This window comes from Littorina saxatilis, unplaced genomic scaffold, assembly GCF_037325665.1.
Source record: "Littorina saxatilis isolate snail1 unplaced genomic scaffold, US_GU_Lsax_2.0 SUPER_4_unloc_2, whole genome shotgun sequence".
NCBI lineage: Eukaryota > Metazoa > Mollusca > Gastropoda > Littorinimorpha > Littorinidae > Littorina > Littorina saxatilis.
In genome coordinates this window covers 215,934-242,224 of record NW_027125697.1, presented here as the reverse complement: position 1 = coordinate 242,224, position 26,291 = coordinate 215,934, and the positions used below count along the sequence as shown (strand labels likewise).

The window sequence follows — 26,291 nt, the reverse complement described above, 5'->3', positions numbered from 1 at the left end:
AAAAAACTAAACAAAACAAAACAAAACAAAACAAAACAAAAACACACCTCCAAAACCGCCTGTTTGCGTTCGGAACTTCGCTTTTCCGTCAGATGTACCAGACATTCCATTACGCATAAAAGAGTTCGTTCTTATATTGTGGAAAATGTTTTTAAATACAGCGTAACTCTAACCAGCCTCTGCGACACCCAAGCCTTTGTGTATTCGTTTAGTCTACGTCTCGATTCGCATACCATCTGCTTTTCACCGATGATCACTTTGAACTCAGCTGGTAGAGGTAGGTATAGATGAAGATAAAAAAAAACCTCTGCAAAAACAGCTGCAATGCTGAGTAGGGCTGAGCGGAGGCACTTTGGAAGTGATCCATCGAATAGGGCTTACATTTTCGCTATTCTTATTTAATTTCGGTTTATGATTTTAATTTGGGTTATAATTTTTTTTTCTCCTGACTTTGGCTTACCATCCAACGGACTATACAAACTATCTTTGCTTTGAAGTGATGTCTCATTATTTTGTATCGACAAGACTGAGACTGTCAATCTTTAATCTCGGATGTGTGTTCCTTGCTCAGCTTGTGGCGTTCGGAGGCGAAGGGGGAGGGGGGGGGGGGGGGGGGGGCGTGTGCAGAAAGTGCTTTTGAAAAAAACTGTTATAACAAAATGACTTCTTGGGCCCTCAAAGTTCTACCGTCAAGGGCATGCATACGTCTAGCAACGCAGGTACCGCGCTTCTCACTCATATAGACCCTCCACTATTTCGAAGTCCAAACTGTCTGGAACTTTCTGGAGGAACTATACAATTAGGGTGTATTCGTGACAGCCCTATATCCTCGTCAGACACGCGTCTTGAAGGTGTGCGGGCGAGGTGAGGCGAGGCGGAAGCTTGTGAGTCAGACTGTACTCTTCAAGGCGATGGAACTTTCTATTTCAGACAGCCTTTCTGGCCCGCTCCCCGCCCAGCGCTGTCAGACCCGGCTAGACGCCTTTACTTTACCTGCGCACCTTCTACTTTTACCTCCCCCTCTCACTCCCTCCCCTACCCCCCCCCCCCCCCCACCCCCCCCCCCCCCCCCCCGTCTCATGCTCCTGCAATCCGCCTCCAGCTTCAACATTATTAGGGTGTCTTTTCCCCACGAATTTTCGTCGTCGTCGTCGCCTACTTCTTCTTCTTCTTCTTCTTCAGTCATTCTTCTTCTTCTTTTTCTTCTTCCCCTTTCATACTTTTGTAACTACTAATTTCATCTGAATTATTTACCAGAACCCCCCCCCCCCCTTCTCCCCGCCCCCCCCCCCCCCCACCTTACTCATCTTTACCCTAATGGGTTCCTTCAACTGTTTTGAATTTTTTTTTCTTCCTTCTTCCTTCATCTTTTTTGATCTACTTGCCTCCTTTATTTATACGTATACATTTGCCTGCATGTTATTTTACCTGCATTATTACGCCCTCCACCCCCTCCCCTTATCCCCGTGTCTTCCTTCTTTGACTTTCTTGTCGCCTTCAGGTTCTACGCCCCTCTAATCCTCTTTTTCCGCTCAATACATACTTTTCTTACATATTCTGTTACCTGCATTTCTTTATCCTGCACCCGTCCTCCCTCCCCCAGCTCCGTCCGCATCTTCCTCCCGCCCCCCCCCCCTCCTCTCCCCGCCCTTCGCCCCTCCACCCTTACCCTAGTGCCTTCCATCTCTGATTTTCATTAACTCTTATTTTTCCTCTTTCCTCCTTCATTCTCCTTCTTTCCTCTTGCCTTTTTTTTTATAAGCTATACTTTCACTTGCAATCTCTTACCCGATCCTCTTTCTTCTCCGCTAAACCCGTGTCTTTTTAACTTTTTGTTCGTGGTCTTCTTCTTCTTGTATTAGAAGTTAGGACCGGTTGTAAGAAAAGGCGTCGCCTTAAACCTATATCCTTGAAAAATAAAGTTCCATCATCATCATCATCATCCCTCCCTCCTTCTCTGATTTTTGTGTGTGGTCATTTTCTTCTTCTTTGTTTCATCCTTCTTTTTCTTCGTCCAAATTCCTTCTCTCGTTACCTGTAGTCTTACCTGCATTAATTTTGTTTTTAACCTGTACCCCACTTCCTCTTCCCTCTAAGCCGTGCCCTAAAACCCACTCTCTTTGTTTCTCTCTCCCCTCTCCGCCCCCCCCCCCCCCCCTGCTCATGTGTTTTACTTTCTCTCGTCTTCCGCCCACCTTGCTGCTTCCTACCTGTACCTCCTTTTCCTGATACCCCTACACCTACCTGCCTCCCTCTACTCCACACCACCCCCATCCCGTCACCCAACCCTCCCATCTCATCCACCCATTCCGCTTTTCTTTCTCCTCAGGTTTATCCCCCCTACATATTTACCTGCCGCGAGAAAAATTTGTCGAGCCAGCAAATCTTTCTTTAACTGGTTCTGACTGGGCGCGTTGAAAATCCCCCGAACGTGAATGTAATTAGTTAGCCGTTTCCTTGACCCAGATTATTGATGGATGAAAAAGAAGTATACGCGGCCGGAAGAGGAGAGTGTATGAAAGAGGGGGGGGGGGGGGTGCTTAACAGCTAGGGTCAATCAGTATGATTGAATTATTTGTATGGATGTATGGATCATTAGCGAAAAAGGTTTACTTACATATAAGATGCTCAGAATGAATCCATAAAAACGGAGTGAAATTAAAAAGGTGGTAAATAACATTTTGTCGTGACCGACTTTTTTGTGTGTGAAAATTGATATAAAAACATTTCACTTCATATCAATAACTCTGTATGAGTTAATTGGAGGGGAGGGGGAGGGGGGGGGGAGAAAAGAACAATTCAACAATGTTATTACATTTTGTTCTTGTTTGAAAGGAATAGAAGGGGAAAAAACTTCAAACAAATAATAAAAGTAATAAAGCAAGTCGTCAGCATCAAACGGATACGCGCGTGTATTAGTTTTAAGAATATATAGTGAACCGAATTTTTTAACAATTTTTTTTAGCACAAACCGTTTACTTCGAAATATTCTATTATCTTTTCAGTTGAAAATATGCAACGGGAAAGGCTACTCTGTGTGAGAAAAGTGGGCTTGAATGACAAAGTCAGTCGTTAAAAGATCAAGCACTTAACTTCAGGGCAAACTATATACACACACACACACGCACGCACGCACGCACGCACACACACACACACAGTCACACACACACACACACACACACACACACACACACACACACACACACACACACACACACGCGCGCGCGAGCGCACACACACACACACACACACATACACGCGCACGCACGCGCGCACGCAGTCACAAACACAAAGGTTAAATAAATACTGGCCATCTCACAACAGTAATCCACACAAAAAAGCTCATCATGTGGGAGGGGAAAAAAACCCACAACGAAACTTGTCGATTAGTTTTTCCCCAAGGTGACATGAGTCCATCGGGAATGTAGACAGTATGACTGTGCATGCGGAGTACAATCATTAAAAGATACAGAAGTTATATTTTCATTCGGACCGGAACTTACCTTGAATGTCTACTGGAGTAAAAGGCCAATTCTCGTCCTGGCGAACGGAGATGCTCTGTTTTGCAATTGATTCATACCATACCTGCTCTCAGTAAAACTGCTGTGTGTGCATGTACATGTGCGTGTGTGTGTGTGTGTGTGTATTTGCGTGTGCGTGTGTGAATGTGTGTGTGTACGTGTGTGTGTGTGTGTGTGTGTGTGTGTGTGTGTGTGTGTGTGCATGGGTGTGCGTGCGTGCGTGCGTGTGTGTGTCTTTGTGTCTGCACGGATTCGTTGGTTCAATGCATGTCTATTTCGAACACACTCACTTACATTCACAAAGCTTGTGTGTTACGAAGCTAGTGAAAATGTAGTCTGCTGCGTAGGATCAGTCGTAATTTCGTTGAACTTTGATTGCCCAGAACATCTCTAAGCATCTTAACCCACTCCGAAGTGATTGCTTTTTAACGTCCACATAACACACACACATAATGCGTTCTCTGCCAACGGAGATGCAACATAATGCCATGCAGGTGTATTCTATTGCCAGTGCATTTCATTTCAATCAACAAATTGATTAAAAAAATATCTATTTTTATCGAATTTGTGGAAGAAGGTGGATCATTGTAGGACATTTTTTTACTACTAAAGAAAATCAATTTGTACAGAGAAATAATTCCACATTTCCAGCAATAAAATAACACCAATGCATGGAGAGAAAAATGCTGCACCGCCGTTTAGCCAGAAACGAGAGAGAGAGAGAGAGAGAGAGAGAGAGAGAGAGAGGGAGAGGGAGAGAGAGAGAGAGAGAGAGAGAGAGAGAGAGAGAGAGAGAGAGAGAGAGAGAGAGAGAGAGAGAGAGAGAGAGAGAGAGAGAGAGAGAGAGCGACCACATAATTTTGCTTCTCATTCTTTCAGACAAAACAGAACAACAGTGTTCTGTTGTTGACAGTTTGAAATCAATGTTTGTGTTCAGAAATGTTAGGGGTATTTGCATGCGCGAAGATATCAGTTTTTGACTCCTAAATTTGATGAAATATGTACGAGGTGCGCTGTTTATTTATTTATCTATAGGTCTTTCAGGAATTGGTACCTACCCTGCGTATTAGAAAAACATACAAATTTTTAAAAATGATTATTAATGCAAACACATCTACACCAACACCGACCATGTTAAGGGAAAATGAGGGCTTTGGGGGACACCAATAGGGACAATGAGAGAACAAAACTAATCTTAGTCCAACTCTCCTCAACGTTTCAGCTACTGTGCAATCAAGACCAGTGCTGTTCTGAACCTGCAGCGAAGTTCAAGGAGAGGGCTAAACATTAATTGTGGGTGGAAGCCCCACCCGGTGGCTACTGTTAGAACAACACTAATGTTAGTCAATTCTTTCCAGAATTGTCGACACCTCTCGCCTAGCGCATTTGTTCTTGTGTTTATTTGAACAGGTGAAAAAAGTCACCCCCTCTCCCAAGTTTACACTCTCCTGTCCACATGTGTAACTTTGCGCGCCCGAGGTTAAGGCCTCTCACTTCCTTCCGCCCTAGGGACCTACCGCGGCGAAAAATAGTCCGTTAAAAAGGGAGACGATTCGTAGAAAGAGGAGGAGAAGATAATCCACCTGTCCTAAATTACCTGGCTCTAGTTCGCCTGGTGATAGGCATCCATTTTGGTTTAGGTCAAAAGTAGACACATCCATTCTGGCATCAGCACTATACGGAGGAGCATTCTTGTATTTTTTTCTTTACGGAGCGAGGAAGCTAATTTAAATAAGGTATTATGACTACGTTCATTTAAATTTAATAATCCCCTTAGCCAGTTTTTGTAAAGACAAAAGTTTGTGTAAGCATTGCAGAGGAAAGAACATGCGACTAACATTTTTTCTCCAAAGTAATCTTTTTTTTATTATCTCCCTTTACGTCCTCCAGTGTACCGATTTCAAGTTAACATTTTGTCCTGTGTAAGTTTCACTTTCAAAAAGCCCTACACTCACTAATCATGAATGATGAGGAAATCTGTGGTTTAGACATACTTTTAGCTCATTCTTTGACTACCGAAAACCGCTCACCTGAGGCTTTGAAATTTACGGAAAATATTTTTTTGTGTGTGTATAACGTAAAATTCTCAATTCCGCTAATACACCTCCTTACTATCAGACACTAGGTGTTTTTTGTGTTTTTTTGTGTTTTTTTTTTTAGAAAACACGTCCCTTACGAATGACTAAAGCACATCTACACAAGAGTTCTAAAAACTAATCATTTTGCTTTCTCTCCAAGGGCAGACTCTGCCAAAAGCGCACCGCCACGTCCAGACGTTCAGCCGAGCGTCCCAAAGAAGAGCATTTCACCCGGAGGGCCTGGGCGAAAACTGTTCAACGTGACTGATTTGTGTTGCTAATGGCGTGCCTGAAACTATTGCTTCTCTTTCATCTTTACCGCTTTCCATTATCTCTTTGCACGGAATTTCTGGTCTGAAATCTTGCACTTGCACGCTTATCCTGCAGTCTCCTTTTGGCTGGCTGGACTGCGCCAGGCAAGGTCTGGAGGATTTGTTTCTTCCGCGCCCAATCTTTTCTGAGGGTCATCTTAGAGCATGGTTAGAAATGGGAAAATGTATCATTTAAAATCGAGTGCATACGCCTAAACCTCTTTCCCTTGTAGGTTAAAAAGATATTAATTTCACGAGATTGGTGCTTATTACAAAACGAAAAGAAAACAATGTATAAAACGACAATAGAAAAAAGGAAGAAAACAGACAAGAGTAAAAACAAAAAGATCGCCGGTTATTCTTTTCTCTTTTTGACTCTGGCATGGAATCAAGCCAGATCATAGCTGCTCAACTGGATAGATAGTAGGGCCAGGTTTGTGCTGGTTATCAATATAAAACACATCAGTCATTTGGACAGCTCAGTCAGGCCTCAAGCAGGAGGTGACATATTTGAGCAGGTGCTTGGTGCACCTCAGCATTTCCTTTTTTTTAACGATCGGGCTATTTCGTTTCTTACAAAGCTTTTCTTTTTAAAATTATCTGTAGCTTTCAAGAACAAGCTGTTATCGTGAACGTGTCAAGAAAATCATTCCATGCCACTGACCAAAAGGGAAAAAAGGAAAAAAAAGAAGAAAAAAACTTGAAAATGCGAGTGTATAGGCTCATTGGGAGTTCTCTTTGGAAGTGTGATATGCTCTGAATGGGGCGAAAGTACAGAAGTCAAGGTAGGGCTGGGAGGAAAGGGAGGTGCCCAACGAGGTTTTGACCCGATACAACTCTTAAAAGGCTAGACATAACATATCATCATCGCAGAAGATAACAGCAAGACTTGGAGCTGGCCCCTTGCAGTGCAAAGAGGGTTCCTGGTCCTATCTTGTCCATCTCCTGTAATTGTTATCAACCTTTCCCCATGGTCATGAGCTGGCTAATACTAACCATAACGTGTAGAGACTTGAGCGGTATAGTCCCCTTCTACAGTGGGGGCTGAGAGAGGAGTGCCGACAATGACTCGGTAACAGCCTCTGAGCTGACGCGACAATAGTAACAATATGTGTTTGTTGGATAGACCATGGGCAGTGCCATTCGCTCTTCATTCACATAGCATCACAGCTACATTGTTTGACTGAACCTTGTGAATGGTTCAGTAATCGGAGAAAGGGGGTTTAGCTGAAAGAACTACCCCCTCCATCCCCCCCACCCCCCCCCAAAAAAAAATATCAATATTGTCTCGCACCTCGTACTTGGTTTTTAGATTTTTTAGTAATGTTCACTGCTGGCTTTTGTCAGATTTGTTAAATTTCCGCGTTTTGCTTTTAGTGAGAGGTTTGTAAGTGTTAGACAAAATACAAATTTCTCTCATCCCTCGTACAGCACTGGAAACAGAAACACCAGAAAATGGAAATGGGAAATATTTATTCTCTGTACAACTAAACCTGACTCGTGTCTCAAGAGGTAGCAACAAATATTTGAGAACAAAGACACATTAACTTGCTCATTAATTTGATGAATTAAAAAAACATCAACTGAAATTAGCCAGAATCACCGTTGAAAACAATGAAGAGAAATGAGGTGCACAATCATGATTTTATAACAACAAAACAAACTGAATAAATGCATTTTAAATGTCATTGATATCTTTCGTTTTGAAGGATACCTTTTCACAACAATCAACAAGAAAAAAAACCCATTGGTACAATGATTTCAGCAACTCAGCTGAAATGTATTAACAAAAAAAACTCGCAAGAAACATAGATACAAACATCAAGTAATCATTTTTTGTATCGACAATTTTGTTTAAATCAGTGATTTATATCAATATTTATAATACATGTCCATACTTGATCCAGCCTCCTTCAAACACAAAAACAATATTTCGCACCGTGTGTTGCAAACGACTTCAATCTTCAACAGTATAGTAACAATAGTGCAAATATACATATAGTCTCTGATAAGCCAATTTAAATTACACATTGTACAAAAGTGTGCATATTCACTGTCAATAGAATACACCGGCACACATTCTCTTGTTATGACCATCTTCTTCCCATCGTGTTCAACTTCAAACACACCTGCGAAAGAAAGTGCTTGAATCCACGGAGAAAGCAAAGTACCTACCATCGCAAATGGACTCAGCAGTGGTCAACGTTCTTTTTTGTTAGTGTACAGCTATATTGCGAAGAAGCAAACAGAGAGAAGAATTGCAAAGGACAGAAGGAAAATCTTTTACGCTGATGACATCTGAAAGTTGGGTCAAAACTGTGTTACTTCTACTTGATATATATTTTAAGGAACTCTTTACTTTCTCTGAGTTTACTGGGATGAGGGTAAAATCTTGAAGTATTTATGCAGGATAGTGAATAATAATCAAACCTTCCCACAACCCGCCTCCCCGCCCCTCTCAGTTCTTAACAAACTAGCAATTGTAAACAAGTTTATTTTGTTGGCTGCTACTACTGCAAAACCAGAACAAGACGCTCAATAGAAAAGAAATAGAGAAAAAGTGACACTTGTAGAAATAAAGCAAAGAAACAATCCTACCTTTGGTTGGTACTTTGCTCTCTCGGTAGGAAAACGCAGCAACTTTTCTCAGCACACAATATCATATACATGTGGTACAAAAACGCTGCATACAAAAGCTCGAATACAAAAACAATGTGCAACTTCACTTTTGAGCCCAATCTTCCCCTTGCTGTGTGCATCACTCAAAACACACACACACACACACACACACACACACACACACACACACACACACACACACACACACACACACACACACACACACACACACACATATATATATTCACAACTGATTCTGCTCTCCAAAACACACTCACATACTAGTTTAACATGTCAACAATTCTTCATAAATGCGTATTCTTTGGATAGCTGGGTAATTATGAATATACGGTTTGTGTTCTACGCGACTACAACTCGGCCTTTAAACGTTTCTTATGGGATATTATGTCAATATATGTTAAATACTACCTGTGTTGTGGAAATGAAAAACAAAAATAGTTTGTAACTGGTGGCAAATGTAACGCACTTCATCAGTAGATGTAAAAATTTACATCACGCATGTTTTGTCGATGAAAGAGATGGTTGGTTGTTGGTTTTAAAGTCCCTTCAATATATTAGGATATGCGGGACCGGTAAATGAAAGAGAGCAGCTGAGGTTACATCTTGACATAGAACCCTCGACTTGCAAATACAACCATTTGCAAATAGCTACTAAGCAAGTTTCCGCTATTACCATAATAATTTCAGATTGAAGTGATTGTGTTTACATTTCTGCGAGGGAAAGTTTCACTTCTTCAAAAACCAATGGTAATGAAGTCATTTATCTCACGAGTTTCTCTCTCAATAAGACAGAATGTTCCAGTGATTGTACCGTGATACACTTTGGACTTTTTTCGTTATCACCAGCGCGGGGAAAATGAATAAAACTTCATCTCCCTCGTTTAGGAAAGCATAGCAGATCTCCTCAGTTCAAGAACTGAAAGCAACTAAGTCATCACGATTCCAGGTAATAATTATAGACACGGAATACACTCCGTGAAAACTTTGCGTTTCACATTTAGTCAAGAAAAACACCACAAAGCTTTGCACAAAAAGTCATACCACTTAAGAACATTGGACTAGCTTGTCATGTTGGTTGAAGAAAGATGCAATAAAAAAATAAAAAAACGAATCACAATAACGCCATGAAGACGATGGAATTGATTATCTTAATCCACGTTGACCACGTGTACGACCGTAACACGCACACCAGACTAGTTTCTCGCTTGACAGACACCTTCACATTCAAATGTACAGTACACCAACACTTTGTTTCCCCTCAAAGGCCCAACTCGGCCCCATTGCAACAGACCAAAAATCATTACAACAGCTCAATTCAAGTTAAGAAAAGGGAGGAAGGGGTTGGGGCGCGATACAGTGTGTGTGTGTGTGTGTGTGGGTGGGGGGGTGTGGGGGGGGGGGGGGGGGGGGGGGGGCTCTGGGGGAGCAATGAGAGAGGAAGTGAGTAAGCGACGCTGGACATTTGGGACAGGGATCTTAGGCGACACAAATGAGAACCAACAGAAAGAAGTAAAGCAATAATGGTAGGTAAATTGGCCAAATTCTTCAGACATATTTCTCCACATGGTCAAATGGAAACAGTCAGAAAAGGCAAAATATGGATACATGTTTTTAAAGGGTAGTCTACAGAAAACGTTCATCAGCATGAGGAAAGACATGGAAACGTTTACAGCACCCAAACAGCAGCAGCAGAAGTATGCGAAAAGTGCAAGCCAAAGCCCGCTAATAACGGAAATTTGAAGATAGAAAAAAATGAATGAAGTGTATGGATTTCTAATGAAAGAGAAACTATTAGGACTTTGAGTGGCATTAAGAAGAGAGGAGTGGTGGCAAACAGGTGCCAACGACTACAGGAAGAAACAAGTCGCGTAAGGCGAAAATACAATATTTAGTCAAGTAGCTGTCGAACTCACAGAATGAAACTGAACGCAATGCAACGCAGCAAGACCGTATACTCGTACTCCACCGCTCACGGCATAGGCAGTGAAATTGACAAGAAGAGCGGGGTAGTAGTTGCGCTAAGAAGGATAGCACGCTTTTCTGTACCTCTCTTTGTTTTAACTTTCTGAGCGTGTTTTTAATCCAAACATATCATATCTATATGTTTTTGGAATCAGGAACCGACAAGGAATAAGATGAAAGTGTTTTTAAATTGATTTGGACACTTTAATTTTGATAATAATTTTTATATATTTAATTTTCAGAGCTTGTTTTTAATCCGAATATAACATATTTATATGTTTTTGGAATCAGCAAATGATGGAGAATAAGATAAACGTAAATTTGGATCGTTTTATAAATTTTTATTTGTTTTTACAATTTTCCGATTTTTAATGACCAAAGTCATTAATTAATTTTTAAGCCACCAAGCTGAAATGCAATACCGAAGTCCGGGCTTCGTCGAAGATTACTTGACCAAAATTTCAACCAATTTGGTTGAAAAATGAGAGCGTGACAGTGCCGCCTCAACTTTCACGAAAAGCCGGATATGACGTCATCAAAGACATTTATCAAAAAAATGAAAAAAACGTTCGGGGATTTCATACCCAGGAACTCTCATGTCAAATTTCATAAAGATCGGTCCAGTAGTTTAGTCTGAATCGCTCTACACACACACACACACACACACACGCACAGACAGACACACATACACCACGACCCTCGTTTCGATTCCCCCTCGATGTTAAAATATTTAGTCAAAACTTGACTAAATATAAAAAACAAAGAAGGGGACACAGCCATTACAATTAGAAGAAGACTGACTGGGTTAAAAAAAAAAAAAAAGCTTAATTCGAAGATCATTGATTTTTAAAAAGAGCTGAGAAAAAAGTGGCAGCCAGAGCAATAACGATTAGAGAAATATACGCTAACATGGGCAAGAGGAGAAAAGAATATTAGCAACAGATGTTGAAACCAGGGCTACAACGAAACAGCCCAGCTGGGACAGGTAAGGCACGGGGACAGAAGCCCACCTAAACTCAGCATCAGGCAAAGAAGCAAAGGGAGGGGGATGGGGACAGGGAGATGGAGATGTGGGCGGAGGGGCCGGGCGGAGGAGTGCTGGGAGGTCTCACTACCTTCACAGGTGAAGGGGTCAAGCCTGTTGTGTCCGTCGTGGCACTGGCAGCGGTAGGACCCCGCGGTGTTGACACACACTGTGTTGCTGTGGCAGTGGTGGCCGAACTTGCCTCCTTCTGTCGCGCACTCGTCGATATCTGCAAGCAAGAAAAGCAATCGTAAGTGTTAGGCAGATCATTTCGTAAATGTGGTTGTATGGGGCATATGAAAAAGTCAGGCACACAAATAGAGATACATTGGTAAGTGTTCAGTTAAAGATGTCATAAATGTAATCACTGACATCTTACCAACACTCACCCAGCATATATATATATATGTAAACACAAGGCATGCTGCTAATCTTGAACTGATAGTAACCAAGAAAAAGACGTTCAAGCCTTAACATTGAAGGCAAAGGGTTGTACTCAAGCTATCAAATATTCGTAATTACAGCCTGAAGCCAATGCAAACATTTGTGCAACTGCACATGCATAGTAACCAAAGTTCCAACACCCGCTGCCAAAGACCGTGTAAAACCAATCAACGACGTCGCACAATTTGTCCAGATGAAGTTGAAACGGCCAACGCCAGCCAAAATGGGCCTAATTACAATTAGCTGCCCTTGGTGTCCAGGCTCACAAGTACTGAGCGAAACCTCTCACAGCAGAAGACTGCTTGAAAAGCGCAGAGCCTGCGGACGGCTTCACAGACCCTCTCGTTCGTGACCTGGGTCAAGAGACGGCCGTGGGATGATTGAATCACGAGTCTGCAAGCTCTTCAAGTGATCGGTGATTTGCTTCATTTGGTCCGAGCAAGCGGTGGCAATACTGAACAAATTGTGAAGAGGGGCATATTCATTAGGCAGCATGTTTGAGCGACGTGCTTTATTGGTCATGAGATTTTTTCGGGAACTACGGTTTCCCCGAGTAATGATGATATGCTGCTCTTGGCTGGAGCCCAGTTAATGTGGAAACGTGGCTAGCTGCAAAGCGTGCTTTTCTGCACGATCCTGACAACCCGTCAGTATCAGACTTTTAGCAAGTTGAATTTTTAGCGGGAATATTTTCTTTCATCAGTTTGTATACGAATTAACTCCTCCAATAACTTCTGATTTTTATTGACAAAGTTTGTTTTCTTCTTTAAAAAAAAAAAGGCCAGCTTTTCTTTTCGCTTGTATCTTGTGTCTGTTTGTATTAAATAGACCTGTGCGTGCGCGCGCGCGTGTGTGTGTTATAGAGTTCTCTCTCCCTCTCTTTCTGTCTCGTTCTCGGCCCCCACCCTCCCTTGCCCCCGTGTCTGTCTCTAAAGACGACTTTTGTTAACACACTGTTATAAATGCATGTGAAAACGCGAAACAAGTCGCGTAAGGCGAAAATACAACATTTAGTCAAGCTCAGTCGAACTCACAGAATGAAACTGAACGCATTGCATTTTTTCCGCAGGACCGTACACTCGTAGCATCGTCTGTCCACTGCTCGACGCAAAGGCAGTGAAATTAACAATACAGAAAAGCGCGGTAGCGGTTGCGCTGAGGAGGATAGCCCGCTTTTCTATATCTCTATTCTTTTAAACTCTCTGAACGTGTTTTTAATCCAAACATATCATATCTATTATGTTTTTGGAATCAGGAACGGACAAGGAATAAGATGAAAGTGTTTTTAAATCGACTTCGGAAATTTAATTTTAATCATAATTTTTATATTTTTAATTTTCAGAGCTTGTTTTTAATCCGAATATAACATAATTATATGTTTTTGGAATCAGAAAATGATGAACAATACGATAAACGTATTTTTGGATCGTTTTATAAAAAAACAATTTTAATTACAATTTTCAGATTTTTAATGACCAAATTCATTCATTAAATTTTAAGCCTCCAAGGGGAAATGCAATACCAAAGTCCGGCCTTCGTCGAAGATTGCTTTGCCAAAATGTCAATCAATTTTATTGACAAATAAGGGTGTGACAGTGCCGCCTCAACTTTTACAAAATGCCGGATATGACGTCATCAAAGACATTTATCGAAAAAAAAATGTCCGGGGATATCATTCCCAGGAACTCTCATGTCACATTTCATAAAGATCGGTCCAGTAGTTTAGTCTGACTCGCTCTACACACACACACAGACAGACAGACACACACACACACATGCACCACGACCCTCGTCTCGATTCCCCCTCTATGTTAAAACATTTAGTCAAAATTTGACTAAATGTAAAAAAAGGAATCAAGAAATAAACAAACAAATAAATACAGAAAAAGACAAGTTTGATAATTCATCAGACACACACACACACACACACATACACACACACACAACGTTTACGGATTTCTCTCTGCTATCAGTTCATGGGCGAAGGTCAAACGTTTCAAACGCTGAGGGACAACTGTGAACTAACAGCTCTGATACGAAACATCAACAGACCATTTCACACAATCAGAACAGCAGACGTAGCGCGATACCTATAGCTACCAGCACAGCAACCCCAGACCAGTGCCTGATGATAACACAAATCAGGGGTAATTGATTTAAACTCAACATCAACTCAAGCCCCAGGGCCTCTGTAAAAGCAAACGATGTGATCAGCTGGCCCGAGAACCATTTCAGTTTCGCTGGAAACGAGGAGTGTCAGTTCTGTGATCTTTTGCGTCCTTCTTCAATATATTGACAGAGACGCAAAGATAAACCGCATGCATGTTTCTGACGAGCCACTTGTTTAACAAAAAGCAATGTATCAACAGTAGATTTGACTTGAACAACAGGTGATTCTGGATCAGGGTTGCGGAAGAAACGTGTTTTCCCTCTTGTCAACTCGGCTTTTTCCCCACATCAAACTCACAGGTAACAAAATATGTTGGTCATTTGGGCTGAATAATGTACCCCCTTCCCCCTCCAAAACACATGCATATATGACACCTTGATGTAATACACTTGTTTAGCTTCTCGAGGTCAACCTGCATTCACAATAACAGTCGTGGGGCCTCAAAGGTTCACTGTGGGATGGACAAGTTACCTTCAACTTAAACAAACCCAGACGGGAACAAATCAAGCCATTGCGACTACAAAAACATGTCAAGAACGAATCCTTTGATTGAGGTCGCAGAGCATCCAAATCTTACCAAAGTAGTGATTCAAGCATCTCTTCTCTCATACGTCATACTCACACCTGGGTTCGCAATGTTTAAACGCCACCCAAGCGGCTCATTTTGCCGTCTATCAGGTGAAAGTGAACATATGTTCCAAGCGCGAGACATAACAAACATTTACGGAATAAACAGGCTTTTGACTCGGGATGCCGGGGGATAATAGGAACCTGAGAGGAGATAAAAGAGATGACGGACACGCAACGTGATTGGGAAATTTGCAGGTAATGCCTGTCGCGTGCTAGAGTTGTCTGCCAGCTAGCTTGTCTACGAGGCGGTGAGGTCCCTACCATAGACTGCAGAGGTTGTTTCGTGGGAGAGGCGGTGCAGAACAGTGTGTGTGTGTGAGGGGGGGGGGGGGGAGAGAAAGAGACAGAGGAGAGACAGACAGACAGACAAAACTAGAGACAAACAGACTCGGACAGAGACAGAGAAGAAGACAGACACACACACACACACACACAGTCATCGATCGAGAAAGAGAAGCCGAATACAGACAGACAGGCAGACAGACAGTCATTGAGAGAGAGAGAGAGAGAGAGAGAGAGAGAGAGAGAGAGAGAGAGAGAGAGAGAGAGAGAGAGAGAGAGAGACAGAGACAGAGACAGAGACAGACAGAGAGGATCAGGCAGCTAAATAATTATACAGAATGATGGGGGGGTAGGGTACCTGACAGTATTTTTCTGCAAATGAAAGGATTGCAAGAATCAAGTTTGGGTGAATGTGGTGCAGTTCGATTTGTATAGCAGACAGAAACGAGTGTGGTTGAGAGTTGTTAAAGATAAGCACATTGGGGGGAGGAAGGTACAATCATAATACCAATTGAGTTTTCAAAGTTCAAAGCAATAAATAGACTTGTGCACAGGGCTCTCACCCTTGAGAGCTCAGTAGGGGAGAAGTCTGAAACGAAGCAGTGAGGATTTCATCCAGCCCCTCCCCCCACCCCAAACCACACGCTGATCATCACATCATGGATATCAGACTATGCCCCGCCAGGGATCGTCTTCAATCGTTTCACAACAGGTGTGACAAACGAGCAAAGATCCGCTGAGCTTCAGTACCGCCAACATAGGTAGGTCGTTATCATTAGCGCGGAACACACCTTGTGCAGTTGTGGCCTCGAACCCAAAAGAGATTCAACAGCCGGGGGGGGGGGGGGGTGGTAGGGGAGAGGGTAGCAAAAGTTAAGGGAAGGGCGTGGATGGAGGTTCTTCTTCTTCTCCAGCGTTCGATGGTGGATGGAGGTGAGGGTAGAGTTAAATTTAGAGCAAGGACACTCCGCGGTTTGATGAAAAACTGTATAATGGAATAATGAGCAATTCAATCCTGAAGAGATACCCATGTGCCCGGTTTGAGTTGGATTGAGATGAGAGTGAACAGAGAGTAACAGGAAGGGTGCAAGAAGTGAATAGATGGAAGTGAGGGTAGGGGTGTACATTTAGAGCAAGGACACTCCAGAGTTGGATGCAAAAGTGTGGTAGGTATAATGAGCAATTCAATCCAGAGGAGATACCACTGTACCCGGTTTGTTTTGGATTGAGATGGGAGTGAATAGAGAGTGACTGGAACGTTGCGATAGGTGAATGGATGGAGATGAGGGTAGACAGTTACATTTAGAGCAAGGACACTCCGCCGTTTGATGAAAAAGTGTGGTAGGTATAATGAGACATCAAATCCAGAGCGGAAATACTCCTGTACCAGTTTGCTTTGGATTGGAGATAAAAGAATAGAGAGTGACGGGAAGTGTGCGAGAAGTTAATTGATGAAGGTGAGGGTAGAGGGGTAAATATAGAGCAAGGACACTCCAGAGTTGAATGCAAAAGTGTGGTATTAAGCAATTGAATCTAGAGGAGATACCCCTGTACCCGGTTTGTTTTGGAATGGAGATGGGAGTTAATAGAGAGTGACTGGAAGGGTGTAAGAAGTTAATTGATGAAGGTGAGGGTAGGGGGGTAAATTTAGAGCAAGGACACTCCAGAGTTGGACGGAAGAGTGCGGCAGGCGATGAGACATTGGATCCAGAGGAGATATCAAAGTGCACAGTTTGGGTTGGAAAGAAGAATCGGAGAGGAGTAGAGAGGAAGGGAAGGACGTGGAAGGGGATGGGTAAGGTGTGGTAGCGTTTGAAATTAGAGCAAGGACACTCCAGGATCGATGGTGTGGTTTTTAAATGAGATATTTTGAGGAAGAGGAGAGAGGGTGGTTGAGATGAGGTAAAATAAGGATGGGGGAGAGGCAGAATGAGAAGGTGGCGAGTGGCCAGGGTTATAGAGGAGGGGGAGGGTGGCAATACAAAGAGTAAGAAGCCCTTAGCATCTAGCACCTTGGCTTTAGATGAGACATTATGAGGAAGAGGAGGAAGGGTGGTTGAGATGAGGTGAAACAAGGATGGGGGGAGGGGGGAGGGGCAGAACAAGAAGGTGGCGCGGGGCCAGGGTTATGGGGGAGGGGGAAGGACGAGGGTGGCAATACAAAGAGCAAGAAGCCCTTAGCATCTAGCACCCTGGCTTTAAAGGCACCTGTCTGTTTCATTTCCGATAAGCGAGCCATGAATGAAGGTACAAAATAAAGCCGTGAAGGTGAAACACGGGGCGAGCTCCAGACTGGGTCGCTGTCCTCTTGGCTCTGCGGGCCCAGGTGAGACCCCAGACAGCCAGACACAGCACAGGAAGATGATAAGAGCTATCCACACGGTGCATCCTCCTTTGCATTATGTCCCCCACCTTCTCCCTCCCTTGTCCCACTCCCGTTCCCGTCACACCCCCTCCCTAACTGCACCTCACGCAAGATCCATTCACCCTTACTATTCTCCTGAAAGCCTCTTCGCCTTGTGCACGTATTGTCCTCTTCCCCGACCCCCTCCCCACTCCCACCCCAACACTCTGTTTAAACGGCGAATCCACCATCGCTACCGTTTCACCACTCTGCCTCTCCCTTTCCTCCTACCCCCTGTCCCTCGCGAAAGATCAAATCATTGACTTTTCTGCTACAAACATCTGATGCCCTGATTGTTATCTCTATCCCCATCCCTGCACCCACCAGCATCTCGCTTAAAAATGCATGCACTTTTCTGTTGTCCAGAAAGACTTGCGCGCATCCCTTCCCCTTCCCCGCCCTCCATCAATGCATCCCACCCACTCCTCCCCCACCCCCTCTTCCCCGTGTCTCACCCCAAATTCATTCACCTTTCTGTTCTTCAAAGCCACTTGTGCAACTGATTGTTACGACATGCTGCACACAAAAGATTGGGTATCGACGAAAGGTACGTCTACCCCGGAAGTGGACGAGATGCTGTGCACGCAACCGGAAGGGGGTTGTCGATGCTGCAACCTGTGCGCACCGGCTGGAGCGCTTCCTGTGGGAGATGCGATCACTGAGATTTCATGGCCCTTTTTATATCGTTGGTTTTGTCCTTTGAAATCGTTCAGCACTGTCAGAACACAAAACGTACCCTGCTTGTTTCAGCGTCATTCGGGTATTTATAAAAGAACGAAAAATGTGCATACGCCAACGATCTCCCGTACTACTTTTAGCTTTGCTTTTTTGATTTTATGTGGTTTTTTTTTAGAGTGGGGAGATGGCGGGGGGGGTGGGGGTGGGGGAGGGTAGTGTTTAATTTTCAGTGTGTCAGTGTTGGCAGAGCGTCTATCGTGTTCTCGTTTTTTGTCCAAATTATGCCAAGTGCAGACGAGCCGCAACACCGTTATTGTAAATCTTCATTGTTGTTTCATTTGACATACATGTATGTATGTCTGTGAACACATCATACTTAAGGTGCATGTGTATCTGATCTTGTGCAGAAGGTATGGCAATATATCCTTTTGATAGACGTTGTTAGTTCAAGCTGCTTGTCGCGGAATGCCCGCTGAAAGCTTCAGCTTCAGTTCCTTAACAACGAAGCATGTCTCTCACGTTTCGTTTTCAATATTGTGTCTAGCTTCTCTGTACCACCCTAGGATTTAAAAGCACAATAGATTTGCTCACCAGCTTTGACAACTTCGCACCAGCCAAAACAAATACCACTTGTGCATATCAGCAGCATGTGCCACGCTTCCTGCATAACAACAATAGCAGGAATGGGCCAAATATTTTCAAAAACCACTGTCTAGCAACATGAGGACAAAAAGTCACAATTTGAGCCTAGCACAGAAATCCTTGGCGAATTGCTTGCTGTGTCTACGCATTGTGTGCTCCCTTCCTTTCCCCCATCCCTAAAATTGCGACTACCTGCATGCATACCCGGGTACCCACATGCACCTTTTGCCTTTTCAGAACGCACAGCACAGAAGCAACATTTCCACGACCATACGACCGCTCTCTCAAGCAAGTGCAACATGCAATGCATTTAGCCCCATCAGCCAAGCAACATACTGGGAAAAGTGAGAGATGCGGGGGGGGGGGGGGGAGAGAGAGAGAGAGAGAGAGAGAGAGAGAGAGAGAGAGAGAGAGAGAGAGAGAGAGAGAGAGAGAGAACAAGAACAAGAACAAGAACAAATCTTTAATTGTCTAAGGCCACAGCCCCTTACAATAGTGGTTAAAATAACAGCAATAGTATCTGCACAGTTATAAATTATAGTCACGCATAAAATTCAACAAATACATTGAGAGAGAGAGAGAGAGAGAGAGAGAGAGAGAGAGAGAGAGAGAGAGAGAGAGAGAGAGAGAGAGGAAGAGAATGCAAGAGGGATAGAGAGGGATGGAGAGAGAAAGGTGGAGATACATAGAAACGAAGAGAGAGAGAGAGAGAGAGAGAGAGAGAGAGAGAGAGAGAGAGAGAGAGAGAGAGAGAGAGAGTAAGAGGGAGAAGGAGAGAGAGAGAGAGAGAAAAAAGAAAAAGAGAGAGAGAGAGAGAGTAAGAGGGAGAAGGAGAGAGAGAGAAAGAAAAAAGAAAAAGAGAGAGATTGAGAGAGAGAAAGAGAGAGAAAGAGAGAGAAAGAAAGAGAGAGAGGGAGAGAAAGAGAGAGAGAGAGAGAGAGAGAGAGAGGGGGGAGAGACAGACAGAGAATGAGAGAGATCGAGAGAAACAAAGACAGAGAGACAAACACACACAGTCAGATAGACAGACAAGACAAGGGGTTTAGGCTTTGCAAGACAGGGATCTGTACACACAGATGAGACAGATTAGCCATCTTTAAACACCGTCTTCCTTTTCGCCCAAAACACGGGCCTCGGAGACGTTCCAGAACGGCTATAGATCGCCTTTGTCGGTGTATGATTGGGGTAAACACTCGTAGGTGGGGCCGCTAAGAATATTAGTGATATCTGCATGCACGGGAGTCGTATTGTATACCACGCACATGAGGCGGTGTGAGGTATAGTCGTGATATTTCAACAGAGAAGGTACAAGGTTGGTCGGTGCTTGGCGATTGTGTAATATTATGGATACCTGCGTGCACAAAAAGGTAAAAGTGAGGTATACCCGCGATATTTTAACAGAAAAGGCACAAGGTTGGTCGGTGCTTGGTGATAGTGTAATATTATTGATACCTGCGTGCACAAAAAGGTAAAAGTGAGGTATACTCGTGATATTTTAACAGAAAAGGTACAAGGTTGGTCGGTGCTTCAGAGTTGGTGCGAGTTGAAGTGTTATTAGTCGTATTGTGCACAGACATCGGTGTGAGGTATATTCGTGATATTTCAACAGAAAGACTGAAGGTGCAAGGTTGACCTGTGCTTGACCTGAGTGGGGTATTAGTGATACGCGTGTGTACGATTTAGAGAACGTATACGGTCGGTCGAAGATTGAGAGTTGATGAGGAATGTTATTGATACCTGCATATACACACGAATCACTGTTTGTACCATGCACAAACAGTGGTGTGAGGTATATTCGTGATATTTCAACATAAAAGGTACATCATTAGTAGTAGCTTGGTGAGATAGTAATATAAGTGATATATGCTTGCACAGTAGTCCTATTGTACCAATCACACACGGTGGTTTGAGGTATAGTCGTGACATTTTCACGGACAAGATACAAGGTTGGCTGATGCTTTAGAGGTTGTGATTTCAACAGTCCAAGGTATAAGGTTGGTCGGTGCTTGGTGAGAGTCGGATGTTAGTGATACCTGCGTGCACACGTTACAGAACATATATATATGACTCTGCACAGAAAGCAGCCAGACTGTTGATTGTGGGCATGTGTTCAACTTGAAGGTTGCTTTCTCCACGTATCCAAACCTGGACAGAGCACCCCCCGCGGGCCAGGGGGAGTCCCATATTGGTTGGGACGAGAAAGAATCTACCCGATGCTCCCCAGCATGTCGTAAGAGGCGACTAACGGATTCTGTTTCTCCTTTTACCCTTGTTAAGTGTTTCTTGTATAGAATATAGTCAATTTTTGTAAAGATTTTTAGTCAAGCAGTATGTAAGAAATGTTAAGTCCTTTGTACTGGAAACTTGCATTCTCCCAGTAAGGTAATATATTGTACTACGTTGCAAGCCCCTGGAGCAAATTTTTGATTAGTGCTTTTGTGAACAAGAAACAATTGACAAGTGGCTCTATCCCATCTTCCCCCTTTCCCCGTCGCGATATAACCCTTCGTGGTTAAAAACGACGTTAAACACCAAATAAAGAAAGAAAGTAAAGACCTAGACAGAGCTTTAGTACGTTTTTTGTTCGCTTACACCAGAAGGAATATATATTTACGGTGGCGTTAAATAATTTTGCTGATATTTCAACAGAAAAAAGGTAAATATTAGTTACATAACAAGGTTGGTCGGTTCCAAGTGAATGTGGAATATGAATGATACCTGCATGCACACTAAGTAACCCAAATGCCAAGCACAGAAGGTGGTGTCAGGAATGAGAAATACAGATGATATTTGAGCAGATGAAGGCTCAAGGTTGGTCGGTGCTACGTAAGAGTGAGATACCAATAATACCCGCATGCACACCAAGTAACCCGAATTCCAAGGACACAAGTTGGTGTCAGAAATGAGAAATACAGATGATATTTGAGCGGACGAAGGCTCAAGGTTGGTCGGTGCTACGTAAGAGTGAGATACCAATAATACCCGCATGCACACTAAGTAACCCGAATTCCAAGGACACAAGTTGGTGTCAGAAATGAGAAATACAGATGATATTTGAGCGGACGAAGGCTCAAGGTTGGTCGGTGCTACGTAAGAGTGAGATACCAGTGCACGAAAGCTGGTGTGAAGAATAAGGAGCACAGATGATATTTCAACAGAACCCTGATCACGACGCTATAGTTGTTACAGTTTCTCTTCAACTTCACATCATTCTTAGTGGGCCTGCACTCTATGCCCACATCGCCAGTCAATCCAAGCCCTCCAGCAAACAGTAACTCTCTCATTCCATTTAGAAATCGTTCACGTCACATTGTGGCGTCACCGATTGATGCTCTGTGAATATTTAACAGGGCACAATTCCCTCTCTGCTTTGTTCTTCTGTTATCGCCCTCTTGGGAGCTATGGATTTTTCAAAAGCTTTTTAGCGCTATCCCGCGAAAATGAAAATACAATTAGCTTCCTGCGTCCTCGCCCCCTTCTTTGCACCGACGCGTTGACAGCAGAAGCATGTATATTAGGCTAATTAACTAAGGAGCATGCTAAAGCTTTTGGATTTGCACTTCAGTCTTTTGCCATATATAAATATAATTTAACAATGAAACATTGGATGGCATGAATGAAGAGTTATACTTTTCGTGACTGTATTTGCCACATTTAACCATGTTATCACTTTATTTAATTTAAATTGAAGTTCAGTATTCAACATTCTGAACAAAAATGTCGGGTGTCTAGACTATCAAGACGTCATTGTGATACCTTCACTGCCGAAAGAAGGTTCCAAACACTCCGATCTAAAACAAATTGTAGTTATACAGCGATGTAATGAAACACGCTAAATCAACCCCTTTGGCACGACTTTCTATGTTATTTTTTGTTTACCGGGGAAAGGATAAGACCTACAGACGCGTTTCTAACAAAAACACCCACAGTCAAGATATGTCTACCACTAACTTGATAGATGGCACCAGGTTGTGATCTTCAGGCTGCGCAATGGACACAAAAGACAGCAGTCAGCCAGCAAAACAAGACTTGTGCTGCTTGGAAGACTGACAACCAAATTATTGAGGTCACCAAGTCCACTGCGGACCTTCTTAATCTTCTTCTGCGTCCGAGGGTTACAACTCCCGTTTACCCCCGCCCTGGAGGCAGTCACAGTCCAATTGTGGGGGATGCATGCTGGGTATATTTGTGTTTCTGTAACCCATCGAACTCTGACATTGCATACATCCGTACGAACTTGATCTTGGTCTTACCAGGTGCATCTGGGTTTCGAACCCCGAATCCTCCAGACGGAAGGCGGACATCTTGACCACTAGGCTATTGGGCCTAAACCATATGCTGTGGACCATACTCCACGGCTTCAGACAAGACTCGTCGTTTGCCTCAGGGTCTGCGCTGGTAGTGTAACGGGTGAACGGCAAGAAATAGAAGAAGAAAAGAAAGGCCACTGACCTGTGCAGTGTTTGCCGTCGCCCTGGAACCCCGGGGTGCACTGGCAGGCGTACTGCGTGGCCAGGTTGACACAGCTGGCGTTGTGGTGACAGTCGTGACCCAGTGAACAGAAGTCAGTGCCTGGAACGATTCGCACGTTCAAAATAACAATTACGTAAACGAGTACAGGCACGCACGCACGCAAACGCGCACGCAAACGCGCACGCAAACGCGCACGCACACACACACACACACACACACACACACACACACACACACACACACACACAGACCCAGACCCAGACCCAGACACACACACCAACACACACTCACACGCACACGCACACTCAAACACACATAAAAGCAAACACAAACAAAAAAACAAACAAACAAAAGAACAAACAAACAAGAAGGGCAAAGCCCATACGACTCACATGCTTGACCTTGACATGACCCTGACCTTCAGGGTCAAGGTCAAATAACTAAACCTAGCAATGACATCATACACTAAGAACTGCTTTACACATTTTTCCTACCAAAATACATGTGACCTTGACCCAAGGTCAAGGTCATGCAACACAAAGCTGTTAATTCAAGACATAGGAAGTACAATGGTGCTTATTGGCTCTTTCTACCATGAGATATGGTCACTTTTAGTGGTTCACTACCTTATTTTGGTCACATTTCATAAGGGTCAAAGTGACCTTGACCTTTGCATAACATGACATGATGAAAGCATAACATGTGCCCCACATAATTTTTTAAGTTTGAAACAGTTATCTTCCATAGTTCAGGGTCAAGGTCACTTCAAAATATGTATACAATCCAACTTTGAAGAGCTCCTGTGACCTTGACCTTGAAGCAAGGTAAACCAAACTGGTATCAAAAGATGGGGCTTACTTTGCCCTATATATCATATATAGGTGAGGTATTCAATCTCAAAAACTTCAGAGAAAATGGGGAAAATGTGAAAAATAGCTGTTTTTTAGACAACATTTATGGCCCCTGCGACCTTGACCTTGAAGCAAGGTCAAGATGCTATGTATGTTTTTTGGGGCCTTGTCATCATACACCATCTTGCCAAATTTGGTACTGATAGACTGAATAGTGTCCAAGAAATATCCAACGTTAAAGTTTTCCGGACGGCCGGACGGACGGACGGACGGACGGACGTCCGGACGGGGGGGACGGACGGACGGACGACTCGGGTGAGTACATAGACTCACTTTTGCTTCGCATGTGAGTCAAAAATCAAGCAAACCATACCATAGAGGACTACAAAAACAACACTGAATTTACAATGACTTTTTTGTTTCTACACATGACTTGCTGCAGAGGTCGCATACCGTTTTCTGTATTCATAATTGTCATATAGTTGCCATATTCAGAAATGTTGCCTCCAACTATGATCACAAGAAAGATGTTATCAAAAAGGGACAAATGGTCAGCACGGTGAACTGACCTTTGCACACAGGACAACACTGCCCCTGTATCTGCAGTCTCTCGCTGTCCGGACAGTTCAGCGACGGACAGCTATCCTCTGGGTCCTGGCGCTGGCACACCATCTTACCATTCTGAAACATCACACAAAAAACTACATTACGTACTGTTTGATCAACGCCGGACGGCGTTCCGACGAAGTTCAGAGCTCTTGGCTCAATGCTTGAGGCATAATTATACAGTCTGGAAGAGTAGAATAGATCATATTGGTATAACAGGTACGCAAATAGGCAAGCAGTAAAAGCACGAAATAACTATTGTTAGTAAATGGGTCAAGAGATTTGGTCCACAAGAACAAGAGACAATAAGGCAGAGATGTAAATTGTGACTGTCACAAATCAAAGTGTTCCAAGTGGTATCAAGGGACTGCTTTTAAGAGCAAATGATTAAAATGTCTTGAGTCATTTCCTTGGAATGGGAAATGGAAAAGGAAATGGCGGAAAGAGGGAGGGGGACTAAGTATATATTATTATATTTCAAAAACGCGGATCAGCCAACTGGCCGGCGGACGTACATCTAAAAAACGACATAATGTTCTCAAATTGTGCACCTAAGCACATGAAAAACAGAGTTAAAACATGAGTTTTTCAGAAACTATCGACCATCTATTCTGCCTATAAATGAAACCTCGTTCCTATTTGTAGTTAGCTAAGCGTACCGGTGAAAGGGGATTATTTCCCGTATCCCCTACAAACAGATAGCTAATCTGTGTTGAGTATGGCCCTACCTCCCCTGCAAGCAAATCTAAATCCATCTGTATTTTCGCCCGTAAGTTTTTAAGCCATGCCTATTCGCCCGAATGCTTTACCCAGACATTCGGGTTAATCCTTTAGGATGCAGACGTTTTGTGAAAGCCCTGTTTGTGCAGGTAATTGAAATACGGTGCAAGTGTGTTGTGTGTGCGGTTTTCCGTGTACCTGGAAGGAAGACGTGCCAGTTTTTAACGTGGTTAAATATAATTATGGAGTACGAGGATGTTGGACTGAAACTTGCAAACACGCGAGCCCGTCCGCTAGCAAAACTCATCCCAACCCTTCAGCCCTGCACCCCGCCCCGGTCTTCATGTTCGGTGACTTAAACTGATCTCATTTCGCCAACCCTTCAGCCCTGCACCCCGCCCCGCTCTTTATGTTCGGTGACTTAAACTGATCTCATTTCGAAAACCCTTCAGCCCTGCACCCCGCCCCGCTCTTCATGTTCGGTGACTTAAACTGATCTCATTTCGCCAACCCTTCAGCCCTGCACCCCGCCCCGCTCTTCATGTTCGGTGACTTAAACTGATCTCATTTCGCCAACCCTTCAGCCCTGCACCCCGCCCCGCTCTTCATGTTCGGTGACTTAAACTGATCTCATTTCGCCAACCCTTCAGCCCTGCACCCCGCCCCGCTCTTCATGTTCGGTGACTTAAACTGATCTCATTTCGCCAACACATGCCCCTTTGTCTCGTCCAAATGCATGGAAGACTCAACGGAACGGTCTACTAGCGGCAAGAAGTATGTTCGGACCCCATCAAAGACTCCCTACTCACATCGCCTTCATCTAAAGCTCGGTTACATTCTGTGACTTGAAGAAGC

The 26,291-nt window shown here is 43.5% G+C and overlaps 1 protein-coding gene across 5 annotated transcripts in view; it reads right to left on the bottom strand.

The window, feature by feature from the left end:
* Positions 1-10,883: 10,883 nt before the first annotated feature.
* The window catches only part of LOC138954134 (protein kinase C-binding protein NELL1-like), a 162,458-nt gene continuing 147,050 nt past the window's right edge, over positions 10,884-26,291 (bottom strand). For 3 of the 5 annotated variants that reach the window (XM_070326037.1, XM_070326038.1, XM_070326039.1), the window contains 3 exons: positions 24,680-24,791; positions 23,239-23,358; positions 10,887-11,765 (listed from right to left, as the gene is read on the bottom strand). In XM_070326037.1, coding sequence (XP_070182138.1) covers positions 11,470-11,765; positions 23,239-23,358; positions 24,680-24,791 — 528 coding nt within the window. In that variant the 3' untranslated portion in view covers positions 10,887-11,469. Of the gene's footprint in view, positions 11,766-23,238; positions 23,359-24,679; positions 24,792-26,291 lie in introns of all 5 variants that reach the window. The other 2 variants (XM_070326040.1, XM_070326041.1) reach the window with 2 other exon arrangements.